The sequence below is a fragment of the Fomitiporia mediterranea genome (assembly GCF_000271605.1).
Source record: "Fomitiporia mediterranea MF3/22 unplaced genomic scaffold FOMMEscaffold_9, whole genome shotgun sequence".
Classification (NCBI taxonomy): Eukaryota; Fungi; Basidiomycota; class Agaricomycetes; order Hymenochaetales; family Hymenochaetaceae; genus Fomitiporia; species Fomitiporia mediterranea.
This window is the reverse complement of record NW_006760394.1, coordinates 229,673-254,482: the sequence shown is the minus strand read 5'-3', so window position 1 is coordinate 254,482 and position 24,810 is coordinate 229,673. Positions and strand designations below refer to the sequence as shown.

The window sequence follows — 24,810 nt, the reverse complement described above, 5'->3', positions numbered from 1 at the left end:
TAGATGAATAAGTATATTTTACAAATTTATACTCCCCTTAGATGAGATTAAACCACTTAGATGGAAAAGTATGAAAGGAGTTTGTGCAGAAAATCATCAGATTTGTCTGCAATATAAGACCCTCTTGGACCAGTTGCTGCCCTAAGTCTTCTTGCAAGCATAAGATATATTAGAGCCTGAAGCTTTTCTTCATTACTGTCAGATCTTGCTAATAGAAAAACAGCCAATTTTTTCAAGGAAATTCGAAGGGAGACTTTGTTGCACTGTCTAGCCATAGTTTAGACAAGGGTATGATGTCTCAAAAAATGGGCAGAAATGTGTATTTTTATAGCAGAACGATGTCTCACAAGATACATTCCCTAGTACTGTCCATGACACCATTTTGAATAACGGAAGCAGTGGACACCACTTGCCTCTCCTGAGCCGAGTCTGTCCACACCATCCACTTCACCCTCAAGTGTAGCTTTGCCTGGCGCCAAAAATTCACTCAAAAATGTAGTATTATTATTTTATGACGGTGCTACACTAAACAAGAAGGCTGCCGGGCCAGCCGACAGTCTTGGTTCATTCTCCGACGCGATAAATACAAGAAATACACCTCGCGAGGTGTATTTGCTGTTTTTAAGGCACGCACGGAGACACTACTTAAAACGGTTAGGGTACCATTCTACTGGGAGTCCCCTCTTTTTTATGCCGAGGTAAATATTCGTTAAATACAAGAATTGAGATGGGCTACTGACTCAACCCACTCCGCAAAAAATGATCGCAGCGCCGATTGATGTAACCCTAATAGCCCTAGCACGCGTGTCCATGACATTCAAAGGAAGCTTTGCAAGCGTCCGATTAATACGCCTATCATCTGAGTAGATCTCCCATATACGTTTTATCTCCTTAAAACGCATACAGAGAATTCTGGAAGATGCCGATGCCGTATTTTATAGCTGGGCGATGACGGATGGTTTACTGTAACTTGCCTCGTTTTCGGTTCCTAGCATCTGGCACGTTTTGTCTTTTGACTTGCACATGGACTATGGCAAGAACGTCAGTGCTGCTACGCTCCAGACTGTTGTCAGGAATTTACGGTATGCCGGGGTAAGTCTGCTTCTATGAGTGGTTTGTGGGCGTTGCGATCACTGATATAAAGTGGCTGCTAGTACGTAGAAAGTACGTATGGCAATTTAGTAGTTATAATATGTTATGCTCATGGTGTTGCCCAAGTGTCGAGCATGGCCGTCCTGGTAAACACTTTATTCTCCTCGGTACAATGTTAGGTTGCTCACGGATAGCAGGTTTACGATTACATTATCACCTTTCACGACGAATCATCCCTCATGTGGCCCTCACCGTGGTCATTTCCGAAATTCATGTTCTTCCTGACGCGATATCTGCCGTTTGTCGACACGTCCATCGTCATCTGGCGTACGTATACACACCACCGTCAATTGGTTAGGAATGCGTGCTGAGAATACATATATTACAGAGGTTTCCACACCTGATATGGCTGAAGCAGACTGCCAGTTCGCATATCGGTCTACGTTTTGTGGGTTTTTGCTCTGCGGCGTCATCAACCGCTCATTGACGTTATCGTCTCGCTTATACAGGGATGCTAGCCGTAGGAATATGCGGAGCAGAAGGTTCTCACTGTCGCTTATGGTAACTCCTTATATGCAGCGTTTCTGATGCCTTACCCGCTCGCAGCTATACTTGCCACTCGGACGTGGGCCGTTTATGACTTTTCATGGAGAATTGCACTGGTACTTTGTGTCTCGGCGTTCCTCATCTTAATTCCGTTGGTGGTCGTTGCAGCGATCAGCGTGCATAGCTTCCAATGTGGGTCATCTCCTTTTGTATTCGCCTCTATGTCGCACTGATCGCAAGCCTGCGTGCGCTGGTTTTACCTAACTAGTCGCCACTTTACCATTTCATCTTCACGGATGCTTGATTATTAAGGGAAGGTCGTACATTAGTTATGCCTGGGGATTGCTTGCGGCGTTTGAATCGAGTACGTCCTGATAATTTTGATTGGCATGATACTCTACTTAATAAACTCACTAAGTCGTTCTTACCCTGATGGTGGCCGAAGCCATCAGAGTCTGTGAGTCTGAGGAATAATAAGGCAAATATCTCTCGTCTTGCTCATTGCCATTTCTGTTGCAGACAAAAAGCACGGCCCTTCTTATGTATTCAATCGAATCTATGCGGACGGTATTTCAACCCTGCTAAATGACGAGACTCAATGACTTACACATTTTTCCTTAGGATCTCTATTCTACGTCTATCTTTTTGGTATGTTCTCGCGTGGATCGGCGTGATTGTGAATATTCATACACTTGTTTTTCTTTTCAAGCCCTTTCATTAGCAAATATCATCATAATCATCAAGCATCCAGTGAGGAATGGTTTTTAGTTCTATTCTCCAACTGTATTAACACTAGTGCGTTCCGCTTTCAAGCCTGGACTTACAAACATCTTGTCAAGGTGGGTCTACATTTACTTTTTAGAAATTTGAATACTACTGATCCGTATCGGGCCACAGCATGGAACGAGTCATCCATTCTGTACTAACAGGGCGGATCCTCATGGACATCCGCAGGATAGGAGTTGATGCACATAAAGATCCTCCAAGAGATGATACGCAATTAGATACGATCATCACAGGGACTGGGATATCATTTTGTCCGGATTCTTCTTCTCACCATGTATAGTTATTGGATTTTTGTTTATGTATAAATATGCGTAGATGAGATGGCTTTCTTGTTCATGGATCGTAGCATTTATCGGACTTATATTGCAGTACTTAAATAAACTTGACTTCTCGACAAGACGTGTATCATGTGCACTGCAGATTCAACATGTTTTTGGGGTTTTGTGGGACATATTGCATCCGTCTGGCTTGGCCAGTGCTGGATCTAGCAGAGGGATAACTTTGCTGAATGGCAAAAATGCGCACTGCTTACGCAAGCACGAACGACAAACAACTTGCTGAATAAGCCAATGTGATCGACGTTGCTTTCTGCTCGGCGCTTCTTGTCGGCCAACGGAGCTTTGCGCTGCGCGTTATACAAGTTTGTAGCGGCACCGGAGCTCGTGCAGTTCTCCTACTTTCCATTCTCTATCAATAATCATCATGGCAAACAAGAACAGCTCAGGGAAGGACGTTGTTGACGCAGAAGAGGCTGCTCTTCTATCAGCGACGAAAGGGTTTGATCTTCTCTTCTCAAACCGACTCGCGGACGCGCGAGAACAGTTTGCTTCGGATGATTCTCCGTATCATTTACTTGGACAAGGGATTTGTGCGTTCATGCAAGCGGCGCTAGGTATGGAGGTGAGGGTCTACGAGCTTACTGTCCCTCTCCATGTCACAGTAACTAAAGAAGAAGCGGTTGATTAGACAAATCTGATAGGTGAAGCTGCGCGTTGTCTTAGCGAATCGGAGGCGGGTGCAAAGAAGCGTAGCAGGACCAATATGACTGCAAATGGTGGAAGGAGTTCGTTCCCTCCCGGAATTGAGTTTGAGATCTTGCAAGCACATGCAATTATCCTGCAAGGCCTTGTCCATGCATTGAGGCGAGTGGCACTACTCGATTGAATGTAGAGCTGTTTGTTGATATGATAAAATATAAGTGAAACGTACATGGGATATCTCCAATGCCTGTTCGTATTCGAGTGATAACTAGAACGTTTTGTACTGATTAATATTTTAGTTACGCGCTGAACAAGTGAGCGTGTTTATTTATGTTACTACGGGTTCTACTTATATCACCGTCATCAGTGCACATTCGAGGTTCACGAAGTGTGTCCTGTTTATTCTTTCTTTACTTTTCATGTACTCACTTTTCCCCTAGGCTGTATAAGACTATTTTCCCGACTGGAATCGATTCATACATCACTCCCGCAGCAACCCCTATCCCTTCTCGGAGTCCGTCAACACATTCCTTGGCTTCTACAGGCTCCGTGAGATCCACTACGGAAACAGTCACAGTTTCCTCTGCGTCGTCTAAAGGAAGTTCGTTCTTGGGTCGGTGGGGTCTTTCCGCGTCGAATACCTCCAAAGGTCCTCCACAGTCGGTGCTCGAACCGGAAGGACCAGTTGAAGAACTGATTGTATCCGGCGCAGCTTTCGGTATGCCCTCTCCACGAATATGTTATGTTTGTGTGCCTAATATATCAATAAGGCTATGGACTGTTCAACCTCATATTCTCTCTCCTACCTGCAAAAGTAAAGTGAGTAACACAACTTTAAACAAGATAGATTTGAATGCTCATTTGGGGAAATTAGAACTGTAGTTGGATTATTTGGTTTCCAACATGATCGGCGATTGGCTTTGCAGGCGTTAGCCGTCTCTGCAGCGAGGAAGGACGTTCATGCATTTCTTGCTGGGTAGGTTATACCAGCTGCTTTCCCGGATTGCGTTCTATTGTGTCTCATTCCACCTTCAGGTTGGCTCTTATGTGGTATCATGGTGCCGTGCTTCACCTTTCTGGATATCAGGCAGACGAGGCACATATTGTGAAACAATATAAAGCTATTGTTGATAGGTGAGTATATGCTCTGTATTATCCTCAACGTCTTTTCAGGTTCATTTTAGTGCGATATCACGCTATCCGGACGGTGCTATGTGGATATTAAATCGAGTAAGGAATATTATTGTTTTTTTACTATTCTATGACTTATCAGGAATTTTTAGGCAAAGATTCTGCGGATGACATATGATCCGGAGGGCGCGATTGCTGTTTTGCAGGATGGGTTGCGGCCTGAGCGACCGGGTCATTTTCAGCAGGCAGATGCGCTTGTGAGGAGATCACAATTTTGGCTTAACTTGGGTTGTCTGACATTATGATTGTCAAGCTCGTTTACGAACTTGCGTGGACGCTGTTATCTCAGCGACGATATGAGGAAGCTGCGGGCATGTTTATGCGCATGACGGAGGTCAATACTTGGTAAGGTTGCACGCTTATCGTTTGCCTGCTTAATCTTATTCTTCTATGTCATGATAGGAGTCACGCTACGTACTATATGATTGCAGGCGGTATACTCATCATTATAAGCAGTTTATGACTAGACTAGACTAATTCGTTGTTAAGGATGCTATGTATCCCTTGGCGACCGCGTCAAAGCGAAGGAACTCTTTGACAAAGTCCCTTCATTCCTGGATAAGCGAAAGATCGGTGGCAAGGAGAATCCAATGGAGATGGTGATTAGGAAGAAGCGTGCGTACTGCATAGCCCTCTTCATGCTGTTCGGATATCGACACTCACCTCGTGATTTGTTAGTTGCTTTCTACAAAGTGAAGGCGAAGAGAAACGGGTCGGACGAGACTGCTTATGTCGATTTCATGAAGATCAGCCCTACGGAAGGTATGGTCTGGTTCGCATAAGCCGCATTTATTACTTACAAATTTCCGTGTTGCAGAGCTGGCAATAAGTGAGTATAATTTATTCACTGCATTAGAATAAATACATCCCAGGACTAATGTCATATTGTAGTCTGGAACATGTACCAACGCATAACAAAAGAAACTGCAATCGAACATGTCAAAGAGCTCACATCACTATCACCACCCGTAGCCGTTACGACGAGTTCCTATGTCAGCCCGCCCGATGACGGGACCGAGAAGAAATCCGCCAAGAACGATCTCGATACCCCTGATGAGCTCGCAATACGCTCACTCATCCTTGGAATCGTCCACCGCACACTTGAGGACTTTGCATCCTCACGAGATTTCCTCATAGACGCACAATCCCACCAGTCAGAAATTGTTGACAGCAAATGGGTTGGCGGGGTAGCATTTTTCGAACTCGCAGTTTTAGACCTCAAGGAGCTCGAGTTCCGCGAGAAGACGAACCCCGAATTAGACGCGAGCGAACGCAAGTCAGGGTGGGCGAAAGTGCTGAAGACGGCTAGCGAGAAAATAGAAAGAGCAATGTCTATCATTGGGAGTAGTGCAGATTTGTCGTCTAGGTTAGATAGTCGGGTGAATATGCTGCGCGATGAGATTGGAATTAAGAGGGAGATGCTTGGACTTTGAATGGAACATGCTTATACGCTTATACGGACATAGAGCAGTGTAGATTAATTAATAATGATCCGATGGGTACCTGTATGTACTTTATATCCTTATACACGCATACATAGAGTCAAGACAAACGCTAGGCATCACATAAAAAGACGGAACCGGGGCGTCCTATTGAACTGATGAGATATACCAGATTAATTCGATGAAGCACTAGTGATGTCATAAATGATCCCAACGGGATAGTAATCCGACTTGTTTCGAATGTTAATGACAGAATTTGATGTCTTTCGTGGACTGCGTTTTGAGTTGTTTATAGGTGGTTTTTTAATTTTAATTTTAATTACGAATGTTGGTCCGATAACAAAGTGCGATCAAACAATTACGTAAGCGTTATGACGGACCTGACGGAAATCGTTCGGATCACAACACCTCTATACTACTCCTACAGTCGTTACGCAAATACGATTTCTGGTATGCTGTTAATAACTTACAGGTCATCCGAAATCCTGGAAAAAGCTCATGCCGGTTTTGGATGTTCTCGTAGCACGATGCACCGGATTCTTCGTGCGTAAGCTCCTGCTCTGCTGCGCTTTTTAATAGGTCACATTTACTCGACGATCTGCTCTTCTCAATTTTGATGCTCTATACAGTTCTCTATAAAGGCTCTACGCGGCAATTCTTGGCTGTATTCCTACAAGTGTGCCTTCGTAAACTTTGTCCGACCCCGAAGGAGCGAGTCCTTGGAAAAAAAATCTGTTTCGCACCCGAGAAGAGACGCTCATTCTATCCGATGACTCAAGCTCATCCAATACCAATGATCCTCGTGTACAGCTTTGCAGTTTTGTCTGGGTCGCTAATATGACTCGACTGTCGTGACGTATTGTGGGCCTCAACAAGTTCAATGAGTTACTCAGATGCCTTGCTACTTTGCTCAATAGATTCCCTTTGGCAGCTGCTCTCGATTGCGTGAACAACACCGGCCATAGCATCCACAAATTTGACCCTGACCTACCACTTCGGCAGTTGCGGGTACGAGAGGAAGGCTCTTCCAATGCCGATGTACCACTTATTGTCAATCCGCCGATGCCGTCCCGCTCTCCATTTCTCAAGGCCACTCCGACACTGCGCTGACCTAATTCGTCACAAAGGTATCTACTAACATGGACAGATTCCTGCACCACCACTGACTTGATGAGTGTCGTTGAACGAGGAATTTCCCAAAAAGTCCGAACAACCTTCTACCTCGTCCAAAGCTTGCAGCAATAGCAGGCCAAAACACATTGTACTGATTGTGTATCTTCATCTGTCTCTCTTTGTCCCTGTTGAGTATTTATTGAGCCCTCTGACCGTCGAATCCTTCTTCCTTGCTCTCCTAACTCCTTCGACACGTTCTGTGCTCTATCGGTCATCCAAGAATGACGTTCGATCTCCTAGACCTACCTACAAACAATGATCTTGAAATCATTGCTAATGCCTCCCGTGAGGATATCGAGAGAGAGTTGCGGAAATTGCTCGGCGCAGAATACCCAAATATCACAACGGATAACAATACTTCCTGGGGTGAAGGAACACCATTCGACAACGGCAGCAGTCACCCCACTTCTACTCTGCAAGTGTCCCAACAAATGTTGGTCGATACTAGTTCGCAATCTTCTTCAATTTCTGTGGCTAATCCTTCCGGAATACACCCTGACCAAGGGAACGTAAGTGAATTTGCTTTGCTCTGTATTAAACAATCTAATGATTCTGTCCAGACACATTTCGCATATCCACAAGATCAGCCAATTGAGTTCAACGGCCCTGTCACTCAAAGCAGTGCTCCAGACCCAGACACGTATCTCGCGTCGGGTATGGCTGGATTACCAGGCGATGATGTCGTTGGGCAGTGGTTCGACTTCTCGGCCTTCGCTCCCACGGAGAATCTCGACGAAATAAACGGCGGGGTATACTACCCCCAGACAATGTCAAATTACTCTGGTCACTCGTTCACGGGTGGCATCGCTGGACCTGCAAATGCAGCTTCACTTCCTGGTACAATGACCGATAATTACAACAATCAATGCCTTCTAAGAGGTAATAAAGTATCGGACCAGTTTACTACTGTTGATCCTTCTTTCATGTGGCCCCAGCCCACCAACGAGTTCGTGGTCGGTTCTTCCTCGACAATGCATAACGTGCAAGCGTCCACTGACACTGCAGTTAATGGCATCAACGGCGGCAGCGACTATCTGTCTCGTACAGACCTTGTCGACCCCTCTCTGGATTTCAATACTGGAAATCAATCCCAGGCTAGCTCCTCCTCGGCTGCTCCGCACAACACAGCAGGAGCCTCTGCACCTACATGGAATCCTCTGTTTGATAACAATAACCAAGCATGTTTTTCCGGAGCTGTTTCTCCAGCATACAGCTCGAGTGCACCTGCTTCAGATGAAGGGTCTTTCCGCGATAAGGGGAAAAAGACTATGTCTTCGACGTCCAAAGAGAGTAGGAGAGGGGACTTGCCCTCCAACGATTCTTCAAACGGAAAGCAAAAACCCGTTTGCCAAAACATAATGGAAAATGGGGAATTATGTAACAAACGCTTTGCGGACGCAAGTTCGCTTACGCGTCATAAGAAGCAAACCTGCAAGGGGTTGCCAACGACGAACAAGCCGGTGAAAAGGATCACCCCATACTGTCCTGCGCGTTGTAAGGCAGAACCGTTTTCACGTCCAGATGCCCTGCACAGGCATCTGATCGAACCGCGCCATGGGAGGGAGGTGTGCTATGCCGCAGCAGTGGCCTCGAACTTAGGATGGGATCCCAAAATCCCGTCAACCGCGAAAGTCTTTGCCGTACCCGATTCTCCTGGGGACTAGTGTTAAGGATGAAGCTTTTTTTCCCATTTAGACTTGCGTATAATTCTTGCTTCGTGGATACCCTAGATTCGTTATTCTTTTTTTGTTCGGGCTGCTGCATGTTTTCATGTTCATGCTGTGTATATGTTCTACGCTTCTTTCACGTTCCCTTTGCAACTTGTTATTTTCGCTGTGTATATACTTGCTCTTGTCTCTGGGTTTTTTCCTGCATACAGACACTGGAACTCAATCATGTCATCATGTCAATAGTAAACACTGTCTTGTAGCTGTCAGTAAGTAGTATCCTAGACCGTTGGTCGGAATAAATAGAATGCAATTTGATGTAGAATTCTGACTCCTCAGAGTCCCCGCCACGCTTTCGCGTCAAGGCGAAATTACTGACGAGTGATTTTATTTATTATTGTGCCATTGCGAAATAAAAATTACGCAGTGTTTGCTTGTTCACCACGCCTACCGAGCATCAGACAAAGTTAGGACCAAATATTGCAGAAAATAGTATATGCTATATTGCACTCTCTACGAGCATCAGCGATCACCCCTTTTGCAAAGCCATTCTATATTCTTGAAGTTATCCTCAACTATCGTAATAGCGTGTTAAATAATATCTGGGCGTGGAAAGTCGCGATGTGCTTATGAAGAGATAGTTCCATACAGACCATAACTTTTAACAATAGGAGCAAACAAGCACTCCAGTATTGACATTTATTATGCATATCATGATATTCTGCGTTGGAATTCACTTTTAGATACCCCGGAAGATGCAACTGGAAACAGAGGCGATCGTGCCTTGAAGTATTGCGGGAGTAAATATACTACACAAAATGGAATGGGAGTGGAGCCTCATGCTGCACGCAACTGAAAATGCAACACCAAGTCGCCAACACATATCATCGTACACCTGAAGCAAACTTAACACACATCATGAGAAAGGTTTGATAACAAGAGCTACGTTTTCGCGCATAACGTGAACGAGTACGCACTTAATAGTCGAATTATATTTATAAAAGAAGACAGTTTATTAGAGGGGAATAGAGGATATAGAAGGTAATTGTAAATTTGTATCCTCAGAAGAGACTCAGACCTCAGCACTTTTCCATTTTATTGAATGATTATTACATAATGTGTCTTCACGTGCACTGACGCGTCCCTCTCACTCGCCGCGCGTCCTCCAGTCACTCAAACGTTCAGAGAGCACTCGACAGTTACGCTTCCTTCGTCAACAACCTTCATCATGGCAACTTCTTCTATATACCACGGTGCAGGCTTTGACTTCTCAAACCACGTTCGGTATGCTTCACCCACCCACTTCGCCATAGTCTTAGCCTAAATGCAGGGAGAGATACTAATATGATGCGAATTAAACGTATAGGAATTCATTCTTAGAGGAGAAAGGCGTACAGTTACCCAAGGCGACGAGCACGGGTACGACTATCGTTGGGTGTATATTCAAGGATGGTGTCGTACTAGGTGCGGATACGCGTGCGACGGCTGGGAAGATTGTTGAGGATAAGAATTGCGAGAAGGTGCGAGCCTCTGTTGCTGCTGCTGCAGTACCTTGACCTTGAGAGTGGAATTGAAATTGACGGGAATTTGGATGGATAGATTCATTATATTACGGAGAACATTAGGTGCTGTGGAGCGGGTACGGCTGCAGATACTGAGTTCACTACGGCGATGATATCGAGTAATATGGAGTTGCATGCTTTGTCGACTGGACGGACGCCGCGCGTCGTTACGGCTATGACGATGCTCAAGCAGTATCTCTTCCGGTTTGTTTTGTCCACCTCTCAATCTCATTCCATTTCTTAATCTTAACCCTATTCATTGTATACTCGTAGATACCAAGGCTACGTCAGTGCCGCACTCGTTTTGGGCGGCGTCGACAGTACAGGCCCCCACCTCTTCACAGTCGCCCCACACGGCTCAACCGACAAGCTTCCCTACGTAACAATGGGCTCCGGCTCCCTCGCCGCAATGTCCGTCTTCGAATCCTCCTGGAAACCCAACATGTCCCGCCAAGAAGCCCTCTCACTCGTCGTAGCCGCCATCTCCGCTGGTATCTTCAACGACCTCGGTTCCGGTTCAAACGTCGATGCATGTGTGATTACGGCAGACCATACGGAGAATATGAGGAATTATGTAAGGCCGAACGAACGTGCTACGAAGGAGAATGTGTATAAGTTTAGGAGGGGGACGACGGCGTGGCAGAAGGAGAGTGTGAGGAACCTTGTGGTTGATGAAGAGGTTGTGTCGTTGCAGACTGCTGGTGGGGATGAGATGGATATCAGTTAAGCGTGGTGTGTTTGTGTGTTTGGTGTATTTCAATGCGTGGCACAATGAAATTTTCGTTTCTCGATTGTATCAAACCTACAGATTTTCCGTGTCTTATATTGAACCTGAGATTCTAAGAGTAAGGAAAACAGAAGAGGAGAAACGTAGTGGAATTGCGCTTGCGCAATCGAAAAAGGACGTGATGCATACATTAGCACAGAAAAGGACAAAGATAAAGGTGAAGTAGAAGCATGATGAACAGAAAGATAAGGAGAAGGGAAGGACAGATTTGAACGAAGATACATTTGTATGTACTTCATTCGCCTGAATAGCATAGCGAATAAGGAGTCCAGGGATGCCAACACACTACACATCACAACATATCCTTATCTTCCACATTTTCCACACTCGGCATTCTACTCGGATCGGTTTATTTATTCTGGTGCGATGTTGTCCAATTAGTGGAGGGGCACTTCAGTGCTCGCGAGACTTCCTAAGGCAAGTTTCATCAGCGTCTCCGTCATGAAGAATAAAACCTTTTTTATAGGGGAAGTGAATGACGTTACCTGTAATCTCCCTCGGCAGCGACGCTAAGCTCTTCAATATCGCCCTGGATAGCGTTCAATGCCTCTGCTGCTGCAGAGTGGTAGGCGAGTTGTGCTTTGACGAGTTCGTTGAGGTCTTTCAGGGGTTCAGGCTGTATCACATCGAAACATCAGTATCTTTTTTTTTTAAAAAAAAAGGAAATAATCAAACAGTAAAACCATCAACTCACGTTCTCCAAAACAGTCTTCATCAAAGTAATCGCCACCTCCGTCTTCTGCACCAAATCATCCTCCGCATTCTCCACCTCCAACCTCGCCTGCTCCTGTTTCGCCGGTCCAGCGTTCTTAAACGCCTGTTTCGCAGCGTCGAGTTCAAGTCGCGAGGTAGCGACTGCTTGACGAGCTTTGAGGGCTACTGTGATGGAGTTGGTGAGGGTTGATTGCCAGGGGAGGAGGAAGTTATTGCGGATGGCTGCGTCTTGCGCTAAACGAGCTGCTGCGACCTATAAATAGATAGGCATGGTCAGTAGGCGCGTTATATGAACTCGAGTAAAAAATGGGAAAAAAGAAGGGATTTGGTATATACCTTATCCCAAGCAGCGGCATAAAACGTCAACGCCTTCGCCAACTTCTCATCTCCACCCGCACCAGCTCCGGCATCCTGCAACGACTTTGCAGCAGTCGTAGCTGCACGACCGAGTGCATGTGGGAGCGTCTTGTGTTGCACTGGCGTAGCGGCAACAGGTTGCGGTGCGGGGAGGTTCGTGCCCTTGAGATTCGTCGCTGCGAAGTTGGTGAGGCCGTGACCGATGTTAGTTGAGAGTTGGGCGATGGATTCTTGGATCTGGACGGGGTAGTCGTAGGATTCTGATTCGTAGACTTTGGCTATCCTGTTTCACGTATCACATATGCGTGTTAGTGAATTTGATAGTCTGCTAGAGAAGCGTGGTAATGGATGGGGAGATGAATGATGTGTACGTACTTGAGAACAGCAAGATGAGTTGCGCGGAGCGCGTCGACGCGTGCTTCGAGGTCCCTGTATTCTATAGCACATCCCCAATGAAACAAAGTACATATAACACATTAGGTTAAATGCTAACGATGATAAGTAAAATAGACGCCAGACATACCCTGCGGCAGCTCAGTAATCTCCTCCGGTGCAATCTGTCCTAGACGTTCCCTCGTCGCCTGAACAGACGAGTTGAAACCCTTTGCAAACTTGGACGCCGACTGGCCGATATTGAGGTTGGCCAGGTTGGCTTGTATCTTGTTCCAGCCCTCCATAGTATCTACTTTCGTATGGAGAAGAAGGCTTAGAGGTGGTTGTTGTTGGGTGAATGAATGTACAAGTGATAGAGCGTGGTGATTGTACAGACTGCGACGGTGGTCAGTGATTGCTGTGCACTCGCTCATTTCAGTTTCTCCGCGCCGGTGACTGTGCCCGCCCATGACTAAGCATCTTTATTTGCACCACGACTACAGTTACAGTAACATTATGCACTACATTGCGTATTAGACACATACACCTTTTGTGTACAGACCGTATTATATGGATACTTGGTAGCAAAGTAAATAGCCGTGTTTCATATGTATTATGTGTGAACGCATATAGCGGATCGTTGTAATGGACCCGTAACCTGTTACCCAGCAAAATACAATTAACAGAATGCAATGAGGTCAATATTTAATCCTGTACTTTTTGAGGTCAGGCCTCAATGTCCCCGGTGGAAATTCTGGTAATTCCTTTCTTGAGAAAAATCGCATAATCAACCCAGGGAAAACTCCAAAATGTCACCTGCTTTTGTACGGCTCGAAGGAGCTTGAACCCGAGTTTCTAACGATGCATACTCGACTGCCATCCAGCGATTACATCTCTGGCCACCACAAGAGGTTACTTCAAGCGCGATACCATTATTCCGAGCATTCGAGAGAGACTGAAGTCATCCCGTCCGCAGCCATCAGACCCAACAATACTTTAATATTGTTCTACAAAGGAACATCGAAATAAGGAATGAATAGTTTTGCAATGCCTAAACGATGAGAACATACGCACTGCTTTAATATCTGCATATACAATGTCTCTTCCACATAAATATGATAATCCTCCCACAATATTGCATATCTATATATAGGATTAGTAATAAAACAAGGAAGGAGAGGTACTTTGCTCATGATGTGTATTAAGTTCGCTTCGTATTGACAAAGATATACTGTATGCGTGTATCAGGATATATAATAAATACAGGTACCCATTGGGCCATTAATAATTAATCTACACTGCTCTATGTCCATACACGTGAATAAGCATGTATCCATTTAAAGTCCAAGCATCTCCCTCTTGATCCCAATCTCATCGCGCAACATATTCACCCGACCATCCAACCTAGATGACAAATCCACAGTACTTCCAGAGATAGACATCGCCTTCTCTATTTTCTCGCTAGCCGTCTTCAACACCTTCGCCCATTCCGACTTGAGTTCGTTCGCATCTAATTCGGGCTTCGTCTTCTCACGAAATTCAAGCTCCTTGAGGTCTAAAACCGCGAGCTCGAATAGCGCCACTCCGCCGACCCATTTACTATCAATAATCTCTGATTGGTGGGAATACGCTTCTGTGAGGAAAGCCCGTGAAGATGCAAAGTCTTCTAGTGTGCGGTGGACTATCCCGAGGATGAATGAGCGTATCGCAAGCTCGTCAGGGGTATCGAGGTCCTTTGTAGTTTTCTTCTCGGCATCGGCATCGGGTGGGATGACGTAGGAACTCGTTGTGATAGCTACGGGAGGTGATAGTGAAGTGAGCACTTTGATATGTTCGACTGCAATTTCTTTCGTTATGCGTTGGTGCGTGTTCCAGACTGCAGTGAAGGCATTAGTAGGATGTATTTCATGTTAACGCCGTAGATGAATTATACTCACTTATTGCCAGCTCTGCAACACAGACATTTGTAAGTGATAAATGCAGCTTATGGAGGAAACTAGACTATACCTTCTGTAGGGCTGATCTTCATGAAGTCAACATAAGCAGACTCGTCCGACCCATTCCTCTTCGCCTTGGCTTTGTAGAAGGCAACTAAAAAGTCACGAACTGAATATAAGCACCCGAGCAGCGTGAGGGGGATTTCGCGATACGTACGTTTCTTCCTGATCACCGTCTCCATTGGGATCTCCTTACCACCAATCTTTCGCTTATCCAGGAACGAAGGGATCTTGTCAAAGAGTTCCTTCGCTTTGACGCGGTCGCCCAGGGATACATAACATCCTACAAGGAACAAATTAGTCATAGTCCAAGCACTATTGATAATGACGATTGTACCGCCCACAAGCATGTAATACATAGCATGACTCCTATCATAACGAAGATTTTCAGATCGAGAAAGCACCGTGTAGGTGTGTAATCGCACCAAGTATTAACCTCCGTCATGCGCATAAACATGTCTGCGGCTTCTTGGTATCGTCGCTGAGATAACAGCGTCCATGCGAGTTCGAAAACAAGCTTGATAGGCATCAGCAATGCAGTCAACACAGGTAAAATCCGAAATTTGCTTTACGCACAAGTGCATCGGCCTGCTGGAAGTGGCCTGGTCGCTCAGGTCGTAAGCCATCCTGTAAAACAGCTATCGCACCTTCCGGATCGTATGTCATACGAAGAATCTTCGCCTGCATTTTCCTAATTAGCCACTCGGAAATCAGGAACTATTGGCGTTCCTTACTCGGTTTAAGATCCATAAAGCACCATCTGGATAGCGTGATATCGCACTAGAAACGAAGTTGCAAGCATATTGAGAATAACACGGGGCATATACTCACCTATCAACAATTGCTTTATACTGTTTCACGATATGTGCCTCGTCCGCCTGGTATCCAGACATGAGAAGCACAACTCCATGATACGTCATAAGAGTCAACCTGAACAATGAAGTAAGACACAACGGATCGTGATCCAGGAGACTCGGAGTACAGCCTACCCGGAGAAGACTGCATGAACGTCCTTCCTTGCTGCAGAGACAGCTAACGCCTGCAAAGCCAATCGTCGATCATGTTGGAAGCCAAATAATCCAACTACAGTTCTAATTCACGAAATGAACGTTGAATACTATTCCATCTGAGTTCATGCCACTCACTTGACTTTTGCGGGAAGGAGAGAGAATACGAGATTGAAAAGTCCATAACCTAATAAGAAATTGATGAACCAGGAACACAAGCACGACACATTCATATTGGCCATACCGAAAGCTGCGCCGGATACAATTAGTTCTTCCACTGGGCCTTCCGGTTCGAGCACCGACTGTGGAGGACCTTTGGAGGCATTCGACGCGGAAAGACCCCACCGACCCAAGAACGAACTTCCTTTAGACGACACAGATGAAGCAGTGACAGTTTCCGTTGTAGAACGCACGGAGCCCGCCGAGGCCAGGGAATGCGTTGAGGGGCTCCGAGAAGGAATGGGGGTAGTTGCAGGCGTGATGTATGAGTCAATTCCAGTCGGAAAAACGGTCTTATATAGCCTGGAGAAAAATGAGTAAATAAAAAGTAGGAAGAATGGAAAAGGACATACTTCGTGAACCTCGAATGTGCGCTAGATACGGCGATATAAGTGAAGTCCGTGTTAGCATAAATAAACATGCTCACTTGTTCAGTGCGTAACTAAAAATTATTAATCAGCATAAAACTACTTTTTGTTGCTAAAATACGAACAGGCATTGAAGATATCCCATATATGATTCACTTATAATTTTACCACATCAGCAACCAACTCAACAGTCAATCCGATCGTGTAACTCACCTCAATGCGTGAACAAGACCCTGCAGTACAATCACGTCCGCTTGCAAGATCTCAAACTCAATTCCAGGAGGGAACGAGCTCTTTCCGCCATTTGCAGACTTATTCGTCCTGCTACCCTTCTTCGCACCCGCTTCCGACTCGCTCAGACACCGCGCAGCCTCGCCCATCAGATTTGTCTAATAACCTCTTCTGTTTTAGCTATTGTGGCATAGATAGGATCAGCAAGCTCGTGGAGTCGCACCTCCATACCCAGCGCAGCTTGCATGAACGCGCAAACTCCCTGTCCAAGTAAATGATACGGCGAATCATCCGACGCAAACTGTTCACGCGCGTCCGCGAGTCGGTTTGAGAAGAGATGGTCGAAGCCCTTGGTCGCTGCTAGCAGAGCAGCTTCTTCTGCATCAACAACATCTTTTCCTGAGTTGCTTTTGCTCGCCATGATGGGGACTGATAGAAAAGAAGGGAGGGAGAACTGCGCGAGCTCGGCGGTGCCGCCTGTGACCGTGTTCTACTATTTGACAAACTTGTATGACGCGCGCGCAAAGGTCCATTGGCCGACAAGACGCTCCGAGGGGAACATCGATCATTCCTTGATTATTTAGTAAGTTTGTCATTTTTGCTTGTGTAATCAGCGCGCATTTTTGCCATTCTGTATTCAAATTTCAACTAAAACAGTCAAACGAATGTGTAAACTGATCTTGGGGCAAGTGTGTATCTTGCAGAATGTTTGTGTGTAACAATGCCCATGACTAACCATTTTGTTTCACTATGCTACAACTACAGCAATTTCATTACAGTAAAGTATGTCATAAGCCATAATGCTAGGATAAACTATTTATCGATTTGTTATGAGATTTATGTATTATGGCATTAAATCTTGGTAGAGAATAGCCATTTGGTTTTGAGAAAAGGTAATGCTGATTGTGTATTATCACAATATTGTTTATTATAACATATTTGAATGTATTGATAACTAACAAGCAAATGGAGTGCATGAACGAGAGTGGCAAACATAGATATTACTTAGTACCATGTCTACGTCCTCCCTTGCGAGCGTCTTTAGTATCTGTGCTAGCATTTACTTTTTGGTGCTGACTCAGAGCTGAACCTGCTGCAGTTTTACGTCCTTCTAAATCCTCCGATCTTTGTGAAGATCTCGGTGTTCCATGCTTTGCAGAAATCGAGTTCTTCCTCTGTGACTGCTTGGTCCTAATCGGAATTTCTGTTTTCTCCACTGCATTTCTCTTGTACTCACTTATCCACTAGAGATGTGATAAATAAATAAAATTACTGGATATATCAGTGTAAATGAGACTATGACATACAGGATGTTCCAGTGCTTCGTGTGCAGACATTCTTCTCTCGGGATCCACCTCTAAGCACCGCCGAACGAAGCTCTTGGCTTTATACCAAGTTAAATCAGTCCTTATATCACATCATGCATTCCATGATCATTTCTTAACTTACCATCGTTAGAGATGAATCTCCAGATATTTGTATTAAATATCCTATCAATCATTGCATTCGTCATTACTATCTCGAAATCCTCTGTATTGTCTTTGCTTTGTTTGGCCTTGAGAACTCGATGGTAGCCGATAGCGTCGTATGTATTGGATTTAGTCAGAAGTTCGCTTACAATGCTCCTACATGTATATTTCCGGCTTGAGTAAACTTCCTTCGTGATCAAGAAAGAAAGCTTCGTACCCTACCGACCACATATCAACTTTGGTCGTGTACTCTCCTTTGGACTGTTCCGGGGCTAAATATCTGAGTGTCCCGCATAATTTGTGCGCTTTGCGTTTTTCATTTCTTCTTGCACTAGAAAGTATGATGTCAATTAGATCGGCTCGAAGGTGTATGGTAATGATTTGCAACTCACTTCCCAAAATCACCAACCACAACTGCTTCTTTCACCTTCTCATCCGACGAAGATGAGGAAGATGAAGAGTCGGATGACCGTGAAGGAGTATTATAGGTCCTAATTAGCAAATTGCTTGGCCTAACCAGTAAGATGAACGTCATGAAATATTGAGTTCAACAATAAAATTGAGTTAGAGGAGAACTTACTTTAGATCTCTGTGTAATGTGTGATGTGAATCGAAATGAGCAACCGCCTTGACAAGTTGCCTGTTCACTTCCAATTAGATATCCTTAAGGCTGATCGGGAGATTAAATAGCGTACCATGCATAATGCTTTGCCTCCTTTTCTCTGAAGGGACCTCGAGACTTAATGCGCTCTTCAAGGTCTCCACCTTTAGCATATTCACAAATGATAACCCATGCATAATCGTTAACGAAAACACCGTAAAATTCGAGCTTTTAAAACCAACAGTGTGAAAAGCGGGAAGGACATGCATTGTGAACTAACACACACCACATTAGGGTGGCGAAGCTCCCTCATGATCAGAGCTTCACTATTCACCCATATTTCATCTTCTTCAGCTAACTTTTGAGATTCTTTGTCTTGTATTTCTGGTTTCTTAGTAATTTTTGCTGCGAATTTTACTTCTTCTCCATTTCCGTCTTTAATATCGGGCCTTGTAACTTCCTGTAAGAATAGAGTTTATCGGTCAGAATAAGTTTCAGACATTACGTAGATTAGTTGAGACGGTAGACTGGAATAAGGAGAGTGAGAATGATGTACACACCCATACAAGGCCAAAAGCTCCATTGCCCCAACTTTCTGCATGGTGTCAGGTAGGGAATAGGGTCCTTCCATCTGTCATGATGCTTTGGTGCTTTGTGGGATTTTACTTCGAATGGTGTGAGGTTAACCAACGGTGGTGGACTATTTAGAGCATAGCTATGCCTCTGTGCGTTGACAGACATGTTAGAACCTACAATTAGTGCTACAGACGAGATTTGGGTTTACAGAAGTATTTTAAAGGGTGATCCTGATTAGTTTGTAACCATCGAAGAATATAACAGGCTTTAATGCATGCATGTGCGTATTTTGCGGTTCCGCCGATATTCAATTCTCACTGTAGAAGCAAGAGTAGTAAGATGTAAACGGACACAGGCAAAGTAGCTTGACTTACAAAGTTGTACATGGATGCTCAGGAGGAAATTGATTGTTGCAGTTGTCGTTCCTCAGGTTATCAGCAATGTTGTCAGGATCTTTTTGGATAAGCCTGCAATGGCAAGGGTGATCTAAGTTACGAACGTGCAAACTGCTATTGATATCATTCACGAGAGCAAAGTGATTAAGTAGTCACAAACATACTTTTTCAGTCAAACCAGTACTGTCTCTAGTTATATGCTAGGTGCGTGCAATGTGCCTGCTATTGGAGTGTGATACCGCAGTGTGTGTAAAATGTCTATTGTGCAGTACATCTAGTGTTTGGAGCTTTCAGTACGGTGAGCGATGAGTGTTTGAGGTCGAGACTGTGTGGAACACCGGAAGCCCAGAGGTTTTGCCGAAGCAGTGAGACCTAAAGTAAGGCCGTGGATGTCCACGATCTTATTAAACTTCGCTAGAATATAGCGTGAAGTTGAGATTATTCAGTATCCTCGTGCATAGTATCACCCTTGAACCCTTTCGAGACGAAGTAATATTCGCTGGATTCATCTCGGCTTGCGTCCGGTTTGACGATGTACGTATGATAGAAGTTCGGTTTTAATCTGTCAAGATAGAACGCCTTGGTCGATTCATTAGCAAAGTGCTTCAGACTGGGTGATGTTATAGATCATATAAGCGTCCCAGAAGACTTTGACAAAATAAAAATCACTTACACCAGACTTCCACCTTCTGAAGCGCTGCTTCCCCCGACGCGCAGGTAACGAGCTGCAAAACGATAAACGGCTTCGCACACCTCCAGACACGCAGCTTCGTCTCGGGTCTTGTTTCCGGTCATATTTGGTGCGATATCAGACAATATAACATCTGCCTTAGTATCCGGTGACGGTAAAAGGGATGCAATAAGTGCGTCACCTCCGGCAAGGAAGTCTTGTCGTACAGTGCGAACGCCGCGTATTGGAGAAATAGGGAGCAAATCGAGAGCAATGATAGTCTTTTCTCCCGACAGTTCTCCCGAGTTTTCTGAAAACGATTCGCCAGTCGTACTCCAAGCATCTACATCGCGGTCCGTAAGGATGCCTTCTACAGCTTCAGCAATTGACCTTTCCGTTACCGTCTCCTGCGCCCTCGATACGCCCAGAATATCAGCAACAACCTGGCTCCATCCTCCAGGCGCCGCACCAAGGTCAACCACGACCTTCGTCTTGTCACGTTTAATAATGTTATATTTCTTGTCCAACTCGAGGAGCTTGAACGCAGAACGCGCACGGTACTGAGAGGCGCTAGCTGCTCGTGCTTTCACGTATGGATCGCGGGCTTGTCGAGCGAGCCATTGCTTCGACGAACTTGACTTTGCGAAAAGAGAGGCGGAGGGCCGCATAAACGGCGCTGCAAAGGGGTGAATGGGAAAATAATGTGGTCGAAAAGAATTTTCTTTAGTTTGTTTGGTCAGGACAAATAATCCGCAAGAATGGTTGTCGAAACCAGGCGAGGAAGCAGGTGCAAAGTATGCGATCGGCATTTACTTTGCCACGTCAGCATCTTCGTTGTACTGAAGATAGAATCCATAGATCGATTTACACATAGTCAGCACATTTCGCGGTCGTAACATATTGCATTGGAGACTTGCAAGCAGCAAGGAATGACTATCGAACACGGACTAAATACAACCAATTCCGCGCATATCCTCAAATCATGCTCTCTTTACGCACTTAATGAATACGCAATCTTTCCATTTCCCTCGCGACTCTCCATCTCAAGCAGCCTGTCCAGCATATCCCGCGCTCGTCCTTCTGGCAATGTCTCCCTAAACCGGTCCTCCTGCATCCACTTCAACCCGTGCTGAAGAACGTTTCGTGCCCTAGTCGAACCGCCTCGGGTATCACCGACACAGCCATGCAATGTTGCTCGTTGACTGTGTGGAGAATACCTTGCACAGTGCAGGATGTTGTTGTTATAAAAGACTGTCTGACCAGCTGCGGTTGTGATGCCAAGTTCAGACGAGAAGTCTATTGAGGCGGAACAGAAATTCGCTCACGTTTCAATTTGACTTGAAGTACTCCGGGCATGTCCAGTGGGTCCTTTGGAGCATCGAGGGTTTCTGAGTGAGCACGTTGCTCTGGCGTACGGGGTTGTGCATGCGATCTCGGAACGACGTATAAGCAATCATCCTCGTAAAGTGCACTGGTTGATTTGGAGATTCAATTGCGATGCTCGTATACGTGGAAATTGAGCGTACGTGTTCCACTGGACCTGGTTTTTTTTACCGTGATTAGACGACATGTTCAGTCACCTCCTGGTCTGGTTAAACTTACTCCATGATGCCAAAGTGCGAGTGCTTTGACCTCTTCTTCTTCGGTAGCATTCTCGCGAATATCATCTCTATGCCACCGAAGGGCGAACTCATGCGATTGCGGGTTTATCAAGAGATTGAACAGTTCTGTCATTTCAGCATTGGTGGAGCGTTAATCCAAGATTTTTTGATGCAACGCGGACGACAAACCCATCTGTAGATGCTCATCCCCACATTCCAGCAAAGACTTAGCAGCGCCCATAAGCTCATCACCTGTATACCACTTTGCAAAAATAGGCTCCTTCAAATCTGGGTGCATAATATGCTGTACACCCCAGGAATCCGGATTATCGCTATCAAAAGGTGGGAATTGTTTTCCCAAGACACGTCTATGCTGCCATTCGCCAGAACGAGTCTTGGCGATCACGCGAGCACAGGCTGCTTGGAGTTCCTTAAATTGAGCATCTGGAACGAGGCTGTCGACTATGACGAAGCCGTCTCTCTCGAAAGCATCTTTGAGTGGTGACGGCATGGCCGATCAGATTAGGAGTTGACGTGTGATGCAATATGGGATAGGATTTGGATATGATGGAGTGAGTCTCGTGATATAGATTTCACATGACACACTTTCATTAATCTGTCTCAATTTTTATTATGTTCAATACCCGTGAGTAACTTTTCTCTCTGGATTAGACGAACTGAAAATGTCATTTCTTCTTTCGCGGCTCATGACCTGTTCAGTAGTTAATTTAGTCCATTTTTGGTCAACATGCGCGCGAATGCGTGCAGCATCAGCTAGTAAAGTAACCGACTCCACACCCTAACGAACAGCGCGTACAAAGCATTGCAATATTAGGATGAGGCGAAAAATCTTTTCTATTTAACTATGACAGTTGAGTTGCAGAATCATGACTAGGATATGTACACTCAGAGCAACTTCGAAGCAAGGAATGCGTACTCGCGCGCCATGGTTAGCTTTGGTTCAATTACATTATCGTCTTATTTCTTCCACTCCTCGTACGACACCCAGGTTTTTCTCTTGCTCTTCCGCTTGCCTCCTCGTGCTCTTGTACTGTTCTCGAAGCCTCTTGTGTTGCCATCGTCTGTTTGGGTCTGGTCTCTCGTATTCTTACCTTGCGAATCCCTGTGGCCTCTTGTAGAAGCATGATCGCTTCTTCTCGATTCTGTAGGCGTAATTGGAGTATGACTTCCGGTTCGAGCCATGTGGGCATAACTGGCACGACCACCTCTGTGAGATCCTCTGGAGGACGGCTGGTGTGCTAATCCTGTGTCCTGCTCGGCGATTATTTCCCCGGGCTCCTCGACTATTTTACCAGCGGATGTTCCTGAACCAAGCACGGTTGATGTGAATGTATGTCCAGGAGAGATGGGTCCAGGTATCCATGCCTGTGAAATGCCTGACAGGCGACGATCAGTGCTCCGTTTGTGCGTGCTTGGTGGTCCTGCGACTTCTGACCATGCTTGTGATCCCATACTAGTGGATCTCCTAAGCAAAGATGAAGCAGCTTCTGGAGTCGCACTTCCGCTCTCAGTCGCAGGAAGACTCGGATATAATTCATTTAGGTCTCCCGGCTTGCCGTTCAGCTCTTCATGTCGAATCTCCTTTTCTCTCTGTTCCACGAGCCTCACGAGGGCCCTTACAGACTCCTCAGCTATTCTTATATTTGACAAACGAGTAAACTGTTATGTATGCGCGTGTCAGTCCATTCTAAGAAGTGGCAAACGAGATACACCCATACCCGGTTAAAAACTCTTTGTCGTGCAGGCACGAAGTCACCAGCGTATTCACTTACCGTGAAGAATCTTGCTAGGTATGCCCAATGTGCAAAGGGCAGAACTTCAGAGTCCTTGCGATATTCGATCTTAAAGTTGGGAGTGTAAAACGTTGGTCCCGGCCTTTCTTCATCCACTAGTGGGCACACCCATTTAATGAACCTTTCAGCATTATCAATTCCATGTTTCACCCTGAAGTCATCGTGTGTTTCCAGACTTCCAAAACTACTTATCATGACAGTTTTGAGCGTCCCTCGCACTGAGTCGATCGCAACGACTATGTGCTTGTGCGGAATTTCGTCGCGCTCATCGACGTTAGTAAATTGTAGATTAAGTCTTTTGTTACTATTGGTCAATCCTTCGGACCTTGATTCTACAATATTCCCAATTTCGATCGCACCGATCTCTACTGCACGGGACCTTACACTTTTCCACTTGTGTTTCTTCCGATTTTTGGACTGGGGACTGGTTGACGTGACTGAGTATGTGGAATGTGCCGCGGACGAGGTTAGGGAAACATCAGACCCATGGTGCGGTTGCAAGTACATGGACATAGCTGGTGGTTGCAGTGATAGAATCGACAAACTGACCAGGGGGTGCAAGGAAGTGATCAATTGGTTAAAATCTTATAAGTGATGCCATTTTGCAAAGTGCTCTTTCATGAATTTCATCGTAGGATAATAGCGTCAGGGCGAGCAAAGATCACAGTATTTTGCACAGCAGGTCTCTTAAATGAAACTCGAATTGTAACTTTGTAAGACATTCTGGCCAACTTCGGGTTGTACGACACGCAGATAGGTAAGTACAGTATGTTGTAAATAAATATGTTTTGCAAAGGGTGCAGGTATGTCCCTTCGCATCGGTGAACTATCTGAAATCTTCGTTTAAGGTCTCGGGTCTGAAAGAAGGGGGAACTACTTGCTTTTTATTCCCCAATCCTTGGTGCCCCATGTACTAGACCTTCCAGTGAGTGGATCACTGCTTTGTCACGAGCACGAGTAAAGTTGTGGCACAGCCCTAAAGGATTCTTCATGCCGTCAAGCTAACGCTCATCACCCATTGATCTGGAATATGTAGGACTTCCAGTAATCGACATCACGAAAAAGTCGCAACAAATGTAATTAATAATAGCAAATATAACATAATAATGTACTTATATATCAATTACAATTCAAAATTACAATTATACTTTGCTTGTAATTGAAATGTAACAAATGTATATAAATGTAATACT

The 24,810-nt window shown here is 45.2% G+C and overlaps 9 protein-coding genes across 9 annotated transcripts; 4 read left to right on the top strand and 5 right to left on the bottom strand.

Annotated features, from left to right (window-relative positions):
- Nucleotides 1–1,023: 1,023 nt before the first annotated feature.
- Nucleotides 1,024–2,312, top strand: FOMMEDRAFT_159016 (uncharacterized protein; the record flags this gene model as incomplete). Its single annotated transcript, XM_007269052.1, has 11 exons — nt 1,024–1,092; nt 1,155–1,164; nt 1,219–1,238; nt 1,290–1,419; nt 1,481–1,540; nt 1,602–1,634; nt 1,699–1,830; nt 1,907–2,002; nt 2,057–2,095; nt 2,158–2,205; nt 2,260–2,312. The coding sequence occupies 11 exons, from the start codon at nt 1,024–1,026 to the stop codon at nt 2,310–2,312; spliced, it is 690 nt and encodes a 229-aa protein (XP_007269114.1).
- A 777-nt stretch (nt 2,313–3,089) lies between these two features.
- On the top strand, nt 3,090–6,077 carry FOMMEDRAFT_142311 (uncharacterized protein). Its single transcript, XM_007269051.1, has 15 exons — nt 3,090–3,324; nt 3,391–3,566; nt 3,772–3,792; nt 3,845–4,122; nt 4,175–4,223; nt 4,279–4,380; nt 4,440–4,538; nt 4,589–4,634; nt 4,688–4,792; nt 4,849–4,940; nt 4,998–5,029; nt 5,085–5,210; nt 5,274–5,357; nt 5,413–5,424; nt 5,487–6,077. Exons 1-15 carry the CDS (start codon nt 3,127–3,129, stop codon nt 6,026–6,028), a joined length of 1,962 nt encoding a protein of 653 aa, XP_007269113.1. The 5' UTR covers nt 3,090–3,126; the 3' UTR covers nt 6,029–6,077.
- Nucleotides 6,078–7,431: 1,354 nt separating this feature from the next.
- FOMMEDRAFT_159012 (uncharacterized protein) lies at nt 7,432–8,874 on the top strand (the record flags this gene model as incomplete). Its single annotated transcript, XM_007269050.1, has 2 exons — nt 7,432–7,719; nt 7,771–8,874. The coding sequence occupies 2 exons, from the start codon at nt 7,432–7,434 to the stop codon at nt 8,872–8,874; spliced, it is 1,392 nt and encodes a 463-aa protein (XP_007269112.1).
- A 1,191-nt stretch (nt 8,875–10,065) lies between these two features.
- On the top strand, nt 10,066–11,241 carry FOMMEDRAFT_126999 (proteasome subunit). Its single transcript, XM_007269049.1, has 4 exons — nt 10,066–10,161; nt 10,244–10,397; nt 10,477–10,643; nt 10,713–11,241. Exons 1-4 carry the CDS (start codon nt 10,106–10,108, stop codon nt 11,164–11,166), a joined length of 831 nt encoding a protein of 276 aa, XP_007269111.1. The 5' UTR covers nt 10,066–10,105; the 3' UTR covers nt 11,167–11,241.
- FOMMEDRAFT_111885 (uncharacterized protein) lies at nt 11,221–13,069 on the bottom strand. Its single transcript, XM_007269048.1, has 6 exons — nt 12,821–13,069; nt 12,673–12,733; nt 12,277–12,580; nt 11,921–12,193; nt 11,712–11,842; nt 11,221–11,638 (listed from the first exon to the last, which is right to left on the bottom strand). The coding sequence occupies exons 1-6, from the start codon at nt 12,972–12,974 to the stop codon at nt 11,620–11,622; spliced, it is 942 nt and encodes a 313-aa protein (XP_007269110.1). The 5' UTR covers nt 12,975–13,069; the 3' UTR covers nt 11,221–11,619.
- A 937-nt stretch (nt 13,070–14,006) lies between these two features.
- On the bottom strand, nt 14,007–16,912 carry FOMMEDRAFT_159009 (uncharacterized protein; the record flags this gene model as incomplete). Its single annotated transcript, XM_007269047.1, has 16 exons — nt 14,007–14,545; nt 14,607–14,618; nt 14,677–14,760; nt 14,824–15,035; nt 15,092–15,183; nt 15,243–15,347; nt 15,401–15,446; nt 15,498–15,596; nt 15,656–15,757; nt 15,812–15,860; nt 15,918–16,195; nt 16,246–16,266; nt 16,320–16,334; nt 16,386–16,415; nt 16,474–16,649; nt 16,715–16,912. 16 exons carry the CDS (start codon nt 16,910–16,912, stop codon nt 14,007–14,009), a joined length of 2,058 nt encoding a protein of 685 aa, XP_007269109.1.
- Nucleotides 16,913–17,492: 580 nt separating this feature from the next.
- FOMMEDRAFT_169841 (Pkinase-domain-containing protein) lies at nt 17,493–19,302 on the bottom strand (the record flags this gene model as incomplete). Its single annotated transcript, XM_007269046.1, has 9 exons — nt 17,493–17,735; nt 17,799–17,875; nt 17,941–18,116; nt 18,178–18,291; nt 18,353–18,472; nt 18,541–18,600; nt 18,656–18,789; nt 18,848–19,021; nt 19,090–19,302. The coding sequence occupies 9 exons, from the start codon at nt 19,300–19,302 to the stop codon at nt 17,493–17,495; spliced, it is 1,311 nt and encodes a 436-aa protein (XP_007269108.1).
- Nucleotides 19,303–19,970: 668 nt separating this feature from the next.
- FOMMEDRAFT_30410 (FtsJ-domain-containing protein) lies at nt 19,971–22,314 on the bottom strand (the record flags this gene model as incomplete). The annotated part of the gene is made up of 7 exons (XM_007269045.1): nt 19,971–20,142; nt 20,206–20,878; nt 21,202–21,498; nt 21,528–21,673; nt 21,729–21,742; nt 21,805–21,929; nt 21,993–22,314. 7 exons carry the CDS (start codon nt 22,312–22,314, stop codon nt 19,971–19,973), a joined length of 1,749 nt encoding a protein of 582 aa, XP_007269107.1.
- A 467-nt stretch (nt 22,315–22,781) lies between these two features.
- FOMMEDRAFT_159006 (uncharacterized protein) lies at nt 22,782–24,130 on the bottom strand (the record flags this gene model as incomplete). The annotated part of the gene is made up of 2 exons (XM_007269044.1): nt 22,782–23,483; nt 23,543–24,130. 2 exons carry the CDS (start codon nt 24,128–24,130, stop codon nt 22,782–22,784), a joined length of 1,290 nt encoding a protein of 429 aa, XP_007269106.1.
- Between the last annotated feature and the right edge of the window lie 680 nt (nt 24,131–24,810).